Source organism: Pristis pectinata, chromosome 10, assembly GCF_009764475.1.
Source record: "Pristis pectinata isolate sPriPec2 chromosome 10, sPriPec2.1.pri, whole genome shotgun sequence".
NCBI classification, from domain to species: Eukaryota; Metazoa; Chordata; class Chondrichthyes; order Rhinopristiformes; family Pristidae; genus Pristis; species Pristis pectinata.
The window spans coordinates 93296080-93308429 of NC_067414.1; the positions used below are offsets into that span (position 1 = coordinate 93296080).

Consider the following 12350-nt stretch of genomic DNA (forward strand, 5'->3'; position numbering starts at 1 on the left):
TCTTGGAATCCATTCAATAGCTCCTTCTGACACTACCTTCCAGACATGATTGAAGCTGGCATCTGGCATTGAATGATCATTATGCACATTTCTGTTTTTTTTTAAATGGATAAAGTGTAGTCCCTACACCAGTATTTCCAGCCCACCTCACTGAGCAACCGCTATAAAGAATCGGCTCAGGCCTGTTCCAAGGAGAAATGCAAAGCAGGTGAGACATGGTCCTATCCAGAGCACCAACCGCATTCCTGTTCCACTATTCATTACCGTGCTGATTACGGCACACTAACTTTTATGCTACATAGCCTTCCAGCTGCTAGGAAAGGATACAGTTATCCTTCAAAGGCTCAGTGTTTTTCAGACATAACATCTCTGCCCAGTATGAGTACTGGGACAATGAAGAACCTTAAAATAATACGTTGGCAGGATTCCTCACAGTCATTTCTTTTTGGTACATTTCATGTTAAGTGTTGCCATGTGTTTCTGGTGCCCAGTAATTTAACACAGCAATTGATTTCTGCATGATCGCAGCCTCGTTTCTCTTACCAATGGATCAGGTTTTGTGACGTGGTCTGGTCAGATAAGGAACAGTTCATTAGTCTACAAAAAAAATCTGGCTCAATAAAACCCAGCAGCGGTCTATCTCCACAAAAATCACATTGCAACCATTCTATGATTCTGTAGGATCTGAGCAAGTTCAATATACCTTATTTCCAAGTGCCAGGCCAGGCTTTTATCAGTGGCAAATGATGTGTATCAATACACTTAATGTGCTGTGCCACACATACTGTGGAACGCAAGTTTAAGCAAGTGCAATTTCAATACTGTCAAGCTTCTGATTTTGGCTGTGTCATCAGGGAACAGTTCTTCTGGAAGCTTATACACGTTCTGCATGGAGCAGCAATGAGGGTTTGGAGAATGAATTTCTCAGGGTCACTTCCAAGCTCTTCATCAGTTGGCTTCTACTTTATGCTTGCTGAAACTTAGAGCATTTCTTCTCGCAGATTTAGATGACCAAAGGTCTGTGGTCAAGTTGGCCCAAGACTCCTAGAGCACCTACCTTATCATCTCATTACAGCGTTCAGCTGTTGAGTCCAGTGGCCCAAGGCTTGTCAGTCACCATCTTCCCACCCACCAGCCCAGTCGCAGCTTCTGACTGGAGATCATATACAATCAAAATCATCTTGTGAAAGAGTTAGGAAGCTCTATAGGCAAACAAAATTGGCAGCTGTCATCCTTTGAGCCTCAAGATTTAATTGTGCAGCTGAATGTGACTCTCCAAGTACACTGGGTCGCTTCCGGCTGCTGTCTGCAAGGAGTTTGTACATTCTCCCCGTGTCTGCGTGGGTTTCCTCCGGGTGCTCTGGCTTCCTCCCACGTTCCAAAGACATATGGGTTAGGAAGTTGTGGGCATGCTATGTTGGTGCCAGAAGCGTGACAACACTCGTGGGCTGCCCCCAGAACACTACGTAAAAAGACGCATTTCACTGTGTGGTTCGATGTACATGTGACCAATAAAGATATCTCAACTTTTGTGCACACTTGGCAGTGTCGCTGCATTGTTTTGGGCCATTAAAGGAATTGAAGAAAGTAGTTGTCAGGTAAATCTAGGTGAAGAGCCTGACATTGTGCCGTTTGAGAATGTCACTCAGAGGCAGCACATAGATCAAGAGACCAAACTATAATCTGAAAGTGGAGTTACTGATGAATATTTTCTTCCCTTTACATTAAAGGAATGGCTTGCCTTATACGGCATTAGTCACAGCCTCAAAGCAGTCTGAACTCGGCGACTGTCGATGAAGTGTAGACACTTATATACCAATGTTGGTTGAAGGACCAATAGTAGCCACAAATCCTTGGAGATGTCCTCGATTTGGAGTCATTAATATACTTTCAAGGCTAAAGTAGGTTGATATTTGGGGAATCAAGGAGAATGGGAATCAGGCAGGAAAGTGGAGTTGGAGCCAACAATTAGATCAGCCATGATCCTACTGAATGGCAGAGCAAGATCAAGAGGCCATTTGGCCTTCTGCTCCTACTTTTGTTTTCTTCTTGTCTTCAGTTAATCTCATGGTATCTTCTACTTTTATTTGCAAGATGATTAATATCCCTCTGAACAGCAGCACATCCAGGGACTCAGCACTAAAGTGTTAATGTAGATGACATCTTCGTGTCAAAGGAATCGGACTTGAACTCATGTCTGTCTTGATAAATGTGCTATCACTGAAACAATACTAACACCTGTGTGTAATGCAGCTTTTTGTTTGTCACCCAGTTAAGTCGAAATATAAAAGAAAAGATGACTGGGAGTGAACTGTGAGAACAGTTCAAGTTTATTGCCATAGGCATACATATGCAGGGTTTAAATGCCATGAAAATTAACTTTTTGCAGCAGCAGCACAGTACATTACAAACATGTTAACATAAACTTAAATTAACACAAATTATACATAATTTACACGACAAAATAAACATGATGAAACCAGTGCAAGTTGAGAGAGAGAAAAGAAATATAGTCCATGTTAGGGTTCTCAGGTCGGTTCGAGAACCTGATGGCAGTGGGGCAGAAGCTGCTGTTGAACCTTGAGGACTTCAGGTTCCTGTACCTCCTGCCTGATGGCAACAATGAGAAGCGGGCTCGGCCCAGATAGTGGGGGTCCCTAATGATGGATGTTGCCTTCCTGAGACGTCACCTCTTGTAGATGTCCTCAATGGTGGGGAGAACTGTACCCTTGATGGAACTGGCTTGAGTCCACCACTGTCTGTAGCCTTTTGGGATCCTGTTCCTTGGAGTTTCTGTACCAGAACGTGATGCAACCAGTCAGAATAGTTTCCCGTGTACATCCGTAGAAATTTGTAGACCAGTAAGTAACAATGTGCTTCTGCTGACAAACTGAGTGTCTGGGCCTAATTCTGCTCCTATATCTTATGGTTTTATGGCCTCACGGCCTCACAGCGCTTGAAAGTATTATCAGGACCTTGAGATAGTTAATGTCGACAATCACAGCTTTCATTACTGTACCACCTTTCTTGACCCAAGGTGCTTCAGGGGAATGTCATTAAAAAATGAAATTGCACCAAGCCACAAAAAAATTGGTAAATAAATTGGTTTATTATTGTCACATGTATTGAGGTACAGTGAAAAACTTTGTTTTGCATACCTTCCATACAGATCATTTCATCACATGAGTACATCAAGGTAGTACAAGGGAAAATAATAACAGAATGCAGAATACTGTGTTACAGTTACAGAGAAAATGCAGTGCAGGCAGACAATAAGGTGCAAAGCCAAAACAAGGTAAATTGTGAGGTCAAGAGTCCATCTTATCGTACAAGAGGTCCATAAATGAGATATTAGGACACATGGAGATTTGGAGAGTGGATTTCTTGGGATCATTTTCAAAGATGTGGATTTTAAGGAACATCATAAAGGAGGAAACGAGACATAGGGGTTCAGGGAGGGAAATTCAGAACCGAAGACATTGGTTGCTGAAGGCATTAACTAAATTTTGGAATGTATGAAATCCCAGAATTGGGGGCAGCACAGATAACTTGAAGGGCTGGAGGAAAGTATGGAGACGGAGGCAGCAAGGCCATCAAGAAATTGGAAAGCCAGGTTGAGATTTTTAAAGTTGAAGCAATGCTGAACCAGGACACTGAGCAGAGGGGCGGTAGGTAAATAATTGATAGCAGTTAGGGCATAGAGACAAGGGTTTTGAAATATCTCGCATACACAGGATAGACTGAGGAAGGCCAACTAGGAAATGCATTAAAGTGGTCTCATTCTTGGATCAAAAACAAGATAGAAGTTGTGAACAGCCTGGTTTACTTCAAATGGTTGTTCAGCTCGGATTATAAGGAGAGTGGAAGGTGGGCAATAACTTTGGTCTAACCAGAACTTGGAAGGAACTTCTGTTTAGCCAACGTTGGAAGTGCTTCAAGCAGTCTTGACAGTTTTGGGGTCATTACAAGAGCTGAGGAACGTGGTGGTAAGGTAAATCTATGTGCCACTTGTGTTAACATGAGGCCTGACATTGTGGCTTCAGATGATGCTACTCAGAGGGAGCACATAGAGGAAAATTCAGAACGGACTAAGATATAATCCTATAATGTGGAATGGGGGCATTAGAGTTAATGGTATGGAAGTAGAAAGAGAAGACAATGCCAGTAACTTTTTGCCCATGCTGGATAAGTAAATATGAAAGTAAGAGAGTATAGTCCCACCCAACTACACCACAGAGGAGAGGCATTGGAGTGGAGAATTTCAAGGAGGGATCATGTTCCACAGTCATAGTATTCGTGTGATTTCACGAAAAGCCTCTTCAATAGAAACGTAGAAAGAAAACCAGAAAAAGGAGGCCATTCAGCCCTTTGAATCTGTTCTGCCATTCACTATGATCATGGCTGATCATAGAGTCATACAGCATGGAAGCAGCCCCTTTGGCCCAACCCGTCCATGCTGACCAAGTTGACTACTCTGAGCAACTCCCATTTCCCTGTGTTTGGCCCATATCCCTCTAAACCTTTCCTATCCCTGTACCTGTCCAAATGTCTTTTCAACTTTGTAATCATCTATTTCAATACCATATTCCTGCTCATTCCCTGTACCTCTCAATACCTTTTGTGTCTTGAAATTTATCTTCTTCATTCTTGAACATGTTACCACAGCCTCAATGCCCCATTTTCTAGTAGCTTCATACCTGAACTCGTCCAATTGAGTTTCCAATCAGTGCCGCAACAGTGAAGAGCCCAAGTTGTCAGAAATTAGATTTGCAGTAGTGCACTATCTTTCTTCACTATGTTCCTGTAATCTTTGACACAATCTTTCATGGCTTTTCCTGCAGTACATCTCGCTCTTTTTAGTGGGACTGCCTTCATTTGGTTCAACTCTTACCTATTTCCACATTTCATTTTGACATATAAGGCTATTCTACCCATTGTGCCTGTGCCAGCTCACAGAGCAATCCCATTACCCCACTAATTTTCCCTGTAACCTATTCTCCCAACATTCCCATCAACTCCCCCCCAGATTCTACCACTCACCTATACCCACGAAGTTGCTCTCAAAGGCACACACTATCCTGACTTGGAAATATGTTGCTGTTCCTTCACCATCGCTGGGTCAGAATCCTGGAACTTCCTCCCTGAAAGCATTGTGTGTAGACCCACACCCCAAGGACTGCAGCAGTTCAAGAAGGCAGCTCATTCACCCCCTTCTCAAGGGTAACCAGGGATGGGCAATTAAGTGCTGGCTCAGCCTGCGAAGCCCACATCCCTTGAATGAATAAACACTAGGGGCAGTTTACAGCGACCAATTAATTAACCTGATTAACCCTCAAACATTATGTGGGGAGAATACCAGAGCACTTGGAGGAAACCCACACGGTCACGGGGAGAATGTGCAAACTCCACACAGATACTTTGGAGATCAGGATCGAACCTGTGTTACTGGAGCTTTGAGACAGCTGCTGTGCCCATTGTACCTATCAAAATATATCAGTGCATCTCCAGCATTGCTTCCCCTTTCTGCCCCAAGGATCCATCCCAACTGTCTGGCCCCTTCCTCATATGCAGAGGTACTGTGGCAAGGAGGGAGCTTGATTGAAGGAATTTAACCATGGTCCTAGAATGAGCTTGGAATTGGGGGTCATCCGCAAGTTCAAAAATAAGAAGAGTTTGCTTTTCCGCAGTGGTTTGCAAGGCTGGGACTCAGAGATTCTGATTTTGCTGAGATGGGTGATGGTTGCGGATTTTAAGACAAGAGGGACCATATCTGAGGAGGAAGAAGCTTGAACAAAGTAGCTAACATGGGGACCAGGAAGGGAAGTTGAATAGTCAACAGTTTAGTGGGGATAGAATCAAAGGGACAGAGGCTGGTTCTCTAGGACAAGATGAGCTCAGAGAGAGGGCCGGAAGAGAAATGATATAAATTCAAGACAGGAGCAGAGTTAATTGTGACCCAACTCAATATCTCATCTTTTCCCAATATCCCTTAATCAGAACCATAGCAATTTCAGGTTTAAAATTAACTATTGACATAACATGAATTGGCATTTTTGGAAACAGTGCTCCCAACCTCTATCATCCTGTGTGCCTAGAGATTAACCAGTCCTTCCTCCTATCTTGAACTAAAATAGAGTTAGCTTTAAAGATTGATGACTCTATATCAGAAATGGGAAAAGTCAAGAGATAAAACAATTTCTAAGACTGTTCTATGTTCTATGCAGAGAAAGAGGTTAGGCGAGATTAAATGCTGAAATGTATGGTAGTTAAGATGAAAGAAGGATAAGTAAGGGAAACATAGGTCAGTCTGGAGAAGATTTATCTGCACAATAATTATCTGAAATTAACAGCATACGGTGAATATTAGAAATCGAAAAGGAAAATGCTGGGGGTAGAGATTATATATGTTTGTTGAATTCATTGTGGAAAGGCTGTAATGTGTGAAATTGAAAAATAAGATGATGTTCCTTGAAGTGCTTTAGTTGAGCTTCATTGGAACAGTGTAGGAGGCCAGAGGCAAAGAGGTCAGAGGGAGAGTGTGACAGGCAACTGGAAGCTTGTGGTCATGCTTACTGAGTGAATAGAGATGTTCTGCAAAACAGTAACCCCAACTGCGTTTTGTCTCCCAGATGTAAAGGAGGCCACATTGCGAGCTGTGAATGAAGTACACTAAGTTTCTTAATATGCAGAGAGTATTTAGGTTCCTGGATAGAGGGGAGGGAGAGGTAAAAGGGCAGGTATTGTATCTCCTGTGGTTGCATGGGAAGGTGCCGAGGGAAGGCAGTGGGTATTAGTGGAGGTGGAAGAGGACACAATTCCTTTGGAATGCTGAAAGGGGGGAGAAAATTCGGATGGAAAAAATACAATTGCTTATCAGAAATATTTCTCCATTTCAGAATATGTTTGGATAGTTAAAATCACTTACATTTTTGTCCTGTTTTTAATGTATCCCCCTTTATAGATATACTATCTCTTAGTTTAACAGTCAGTATTTGTATGATGATCCCATGAGCTGGAGTTCCCTTGCAAATCTGCATTCAAAACGCTCTCTTGGGGCAATGGTAGGTTTGCCTGAGAAACCAAAAATTGATGTGCTGAAGCAGATTATTTTGTGATTTATTAAAGTCAGTTCAATATTGCTTTGAACCCTTTGAACACTGAACTTCCAGAGAGGTTTTTAAACTGTGTGTTTTCAATCAAGTTCAATAAAACTTTGAAGCTGAGCCTTCAGTGAAGACTTTATTTTGGTCAACATCCATCCATCGCAAAGACCTCATCGTGAGCAGCTGACTGTTATGAATTGCAAAGGGAGAAATGTGTGCGAAGGTTTAAAAGATAGCTAAGATTTTGTTTTTGTTGAAACATACCTTTCTCCCACCGGAAATTACAATTTAAAATGAGTCACATTGGTGTTACAGTATGTGCATGACCGGATCTGCTATCATCCAGAGCTGGCCTTGGGAATGATGTGGTGATCTCTGTTACACTTGTCTACTGTAACAGCGATGGTCTGTTCTGCCCACCCACCATGATGAGCAGGACTGTGACCCAATGTAATTTGTTATTCCAACACAAACCTTAGCTAACCGTCTGTAGTTAAAGTGGCAATCAAGGCAGCCTGGCCCTTTCAAGTAGTTTTCCCCACCTCTTTTATAGGTGTTTATTTTGTAGGTTTTTCAAGATAAACATTCCTTCAAATCTGCAAAGGACTCCCTAACAGAGAGTTACAGTTAGCAACTGCACATGGATACACATGGAAAGTATCTTAGACAGGTGCTGATACAATAGAATTCTTCCTCTCCCACTTATGCCATTAGATTCATCTCTGGGGTTGGATCAGTAACAAAGTCAAAGTCAAATTTATTGTCATATGCACAAGTACGTGTATGCACAAGTACGTGTATGCACAGATGCAATGAAAAACTTACTTGCAACAGCATCACAGGCACATAGCATCATATAAGCAGTATTTGCAAGAAAAGCATAAATTAAATATAAATTACACACAATTTTTACAAGAAAGAACACAATTAGAACAAAAAAAAGTCCATTTCAGTGCAAAGTGATCAAAGTGGTTATAGTGTTGCTAAGCTGGTTGGTTCAAAAAAGCCGAGGTATGGGCTCATTGAGCGGCCAGTAATCATAGCATTTGCCCTGAGATTCCATGACCGTGTTGCCTTCGGGCAAAAGTTCAGCACAGAAAAATGAATGTGACAGAGGCCGTGGGCAGACCATCAATGCGACAGTGGGGGATCCCTCAGTCTGCTTGCTGACTTGCTCTTGTCTTCCTTTGAGTGAAGAGTGCTAGTCGTTGGTTTGCACATTGAACAGCCAGTTACTACTGGTAAACATAGCCACTGCGCACCAAATGGCATCATTGTACAGTTAAGGTGCATCCAAAGACCACTACTCAACCTGGAAGTGATTGGCAGTGTGATCTGATGTACTCAGAATGACTTCCATGTTGCCACAAGCACATAGAAGCATAAGGACTTTAGGTGAAAAGCTATGTACCATATAATGTGATGTAGAAATGCTACACTTACTCTAGAATGTTCTGTTTCGGACAATATCCATCAAGCAATTACTTTCTCCTTAGGGGAAACAAGTCCTGAAATCAGAATTCTCTTTGGAAAACATTTATTATCAGGTTCACCGACAGTAGCTTTAAGTTTGAAGTTAAATCCTTCCAGATGTCCTCTCTAAAGCTTAAAGTGTGTGCATACTGGAGTGCTCCTAGCACCTGCACATGTTAATTGGAGGGCTGAAACCCAAAAGCTGCCCTTCCGACCCGACACTGAGCACTTCTCTCAGCAGCTTCTGTGATTTTGCCTTGCTACCCGAGGTGGTGGAACTTTGTTTTTTTAAAAAAATCGCACTAATGTTTTACCATTTTGTGTTCACTCTATTACTTTAGGCCCAGCAGGAACAGCTGTCTGAGGCCATTTGCCAGAATACTTGGAAGACCTCTTCTGTGACTCCGACACCCTCCCTGAGGAATGCTCACAGCAGCAGGTGAGAGATCAGGATCAGAATCAGATTTATTATCACTGACTTAAATCACGTGAAATTTGTTGTTTTGCAGCAGTGGTATAGTGCAAAGACATAAAGTTACTATAAGTTACAAAAATAAATAATGCAAAATAAAAAGGAATAACAAGGTACTGTTCATGGACTGTTCAGAAATCTGATGGCAGAGGGGAAGAAGCTGTTCCTGAATCATTGAGTGTGGGTCTTCAGGCTTCTGTACCTCCTCCCCGATGGTAGTAACGAGAAGAGGGCATGTCCCGGATGGTGAGGGTCTTTAGTGATTAAATAACATATTAACACTTTGCAAGCATACCTAAGGCAGGCATAGGCATTCATGCTGATGTCCACCCCAACTATTTTGGCAGTATTCATGTGTAGTTTTATTCATTTCTTTGTTCTCATTTTGTGGGCATTGTTGACAGCTCAGGTTAATCCTTACTGGCCGTCTCTAATTTCTCCATGTTCTTGAACTCATCTGCTTGAAAGCACTCTCATGCCATAGATAGGTAGGAAATTCCAGAACTTTGACCCAGCAGCAACAAAGGAGCAATGATATTCCTGCAAACCAGTCTGGTATAAGGCTTTGGAGGGGATCTTGGAGGTGGCAGCATTTCCTGCCCTTGACCTTCAGGGCTCTAGACAGTGCTGCAAAAGACGCCTCAGCGTTACTGCAATGGTCCATTAGACAGTACGTACAGCAGCCACAGTGCACTGGTTGTAGATGGAGTGGATGTTGAAGGTGGTGGTTGAAGTGCTGATCATGCAGCCTCTTCTTCCTGGCTGATTGAGCATCTTGGATTGTTCTTGAACACTGTTGGAACCACAGCATGTACGTGGGGAATATTGTGTTTCATTTCTGACTTCTGCTTTGTGGGAGTCAATTACTGCAGAATATCCAGCCCCTAAGCTTACTTCACCCACTAATATTGCAGTACTAATATCCAGTACTAATTTAAATATCATTATTAACAACCCGAATGCACCCCAAAGCACTCCTTACTTTCTAAGAAGTCTTCCCTCACTCTACTTGACATCAGAATGTCGCTTGTGCAAAGGTGAATCTCTGCAAACACTTCAGCAGCTTCCTCACACAAAACATTCAGTCAACTCTCAAAACCTGGCAGAGGGATGAGATTTCCAAGGACCGATTAACCGAACACAATCAAGGATTGATACTGGCACCTATTGTCTAGTTTAAGGCAACTCATTACCACCCAACCCATTGAGACATTCCCTGGAGAATAACTCATTAGCACACATAATGAGATTGCCTTTTCAAAAGGGGTTCTGATGGCTAGTCTCCTTCTATAAGTAGTTCATTAAATTTAAAATTGAAATAATATTTGAACAGGAAGTTTGCAGGAATGGAATTTTTGTAGATTAAATAGTTGCTGGACCTGATATTAGCTTTTGTTTGAAGTTGTTGGATGAACTATTTTCTCATGAGTGCAGTAATCAGTATTAGTTTGTGTATGCAATTATTTAAAACTTGAAAATTACCAGAGTGTGGAAGAATGCTTTGGTCTAAGTTATGAGAAAGCACCACTTATTTAAAATATTCATCTTGCCCTCCCCATTGCACCGCAGTGAAGCGTGGTGGGTTTATGTCACCCTTTTATCCGCCTGTTACTGGGTAGCAACAGTTTTCCCCAGCCAATGTTCATCGCTCAACCAGCACTGGATGAAACAGGTTAACCGGACTCTGTAGAACTTACTGCTCTTTGTAGAAAGCAAACTGGCTGTTCTGGTTTGCAGCTGCATTTCAAATTTCATGAATTTCAGTGGCAATCCCCTGAGGACGTAGTAAATGTTAATTCACTCTTTTTCTCTCTTGGTGTGGCTATGCATTGAAATTTGCTAGATTTTGGACTATGAGCAGGGGAAATATATGAATAACATTACCGCAAATTAGGGAGATTGCATTTACTTAGCACCCTTCTTTCAGGTTGTCGTGAAACGTTTTATGGCCAATAAAGTATATCTGAAGCTACCCACAAAATGCTGGAGGAGCTCAGTGGATCGGGCAGCATCTATGCTGCCTGACCTGCTGACTTCCTCCCGCTCTTTGTGCATCGCTCCAGATTTCCAGTATCCACAGTCTCTTGTGTCCCAAGGTATATCTGAAGTAAGGTCACTGGTGTACTGAGGGAAATAGGGTACCCAGTTTATGTGCAACAAGTTCCCACAAAGTGATCTTACCTGATAACTTGTTTTTGGTTATATTAAATAAATACCAGTCAGGACATGGGAGGTAACTCCTTTGCAGTTCTTCGGAATAATGGCATATTACCTTATACTTCTGCCTCAGAGAGCATATAGGACTCAAAAGATGGGACCACGAACAGTGAACAAACAGTGGGGCGGCACGGTAGCATAGCGGTTAGCGCGATGCTATTACAGCACCAGCGATCGGGGTTCGATTCCCGCCCCTGTCTGTAAGGAGTTTGTACGTTCTCCTGTGTCTGCGTGAGTTTCCTCCGGGTGCTCCAGTTTCCTCCCACATTCCAAAGACGTACGGGTAGGTTAATTAGGGTTTAAAATGGGCAGCACAGACTCATTGGGCCAGAAGGGCCCGTTACCACGCTGTAAATAAAAAAAAATTAAAAAGAAACGATCCTTCTATGCTGGGAAGGATCATGAGAACATAAAAGGTCTTTGTTAGAAGGATTGGAAATAGAGCATTGAAGAAAGCAAATCATCCATTATGCTTGTCAGTGATAGCTCTTCAGTGGGATCTGTTTGCTCTATTCCCCATTCCTTACCTTGCCTATGTCCCTGTTTAAATACTTATCCAGTTCTCTTTTAAATCAAGCTATAGCTTCTAACTCAACAGCCATATGCAGGGCAATGCAGCCTTCTGTAGCAGCATGAAAAGTAAAATATACGATCATCAAATAAAACATTGGTGGCTTATAGGAGATGCCTAGAATCTGGGATTGTTTTTACAACCCTCCACTTTGGGTTTTCAAACTTAAGAGCCACAAGTTTCTGAAGGACCACAGCATTAAAGTAGTTTCTCTGGCATTTATACAAATGCATCAGTTGGCCAAAGAGCACACAAGGGCAGGCATATCTGTGTACTGAGGTGGATGGAGATGAATGCAAACAAATGGTGTACAGAGCGTACCTGCACATGTCATTCTTAGCGAGATTTGGTATTTTAAATTGCTTTGAGAAGTGTTTGGCTTACCTGCCAGTCTGAGTGTGAAAGCACTCACTTCAGAAAACTCACAGTTGCGAGCGCTTATTGTAGCAGTGCCACTACTGTAAGTTATCAAGGTGTTTCAGTAGTCCTTGCTACTTTAACATTGAAAGGCTAC

General features: G+C 42.3%; 1 protein-coding gene across 1 annotated transcript in view; it reads left to right on the forward strand.

Moving 5' to 3' along the window:
- The window catches only part of kif6 (kinesin family member 6), a 431738-nt gene that overhangs the window by 384709 nt on the left and 34679 nt on the right, over nucleotides 1–12350 (forward strand). The window contains exon 19 of the mRNA XM_052024853.1: nucleotides 8918–9015. Coding sequence (XP_051880813.1) covers nucleotides 8918–9015 — 98 coding nt within the window. The remainder of the gene's footprint in view (nucleotides 1–8917; nucleotides 9016–12350) is intronic.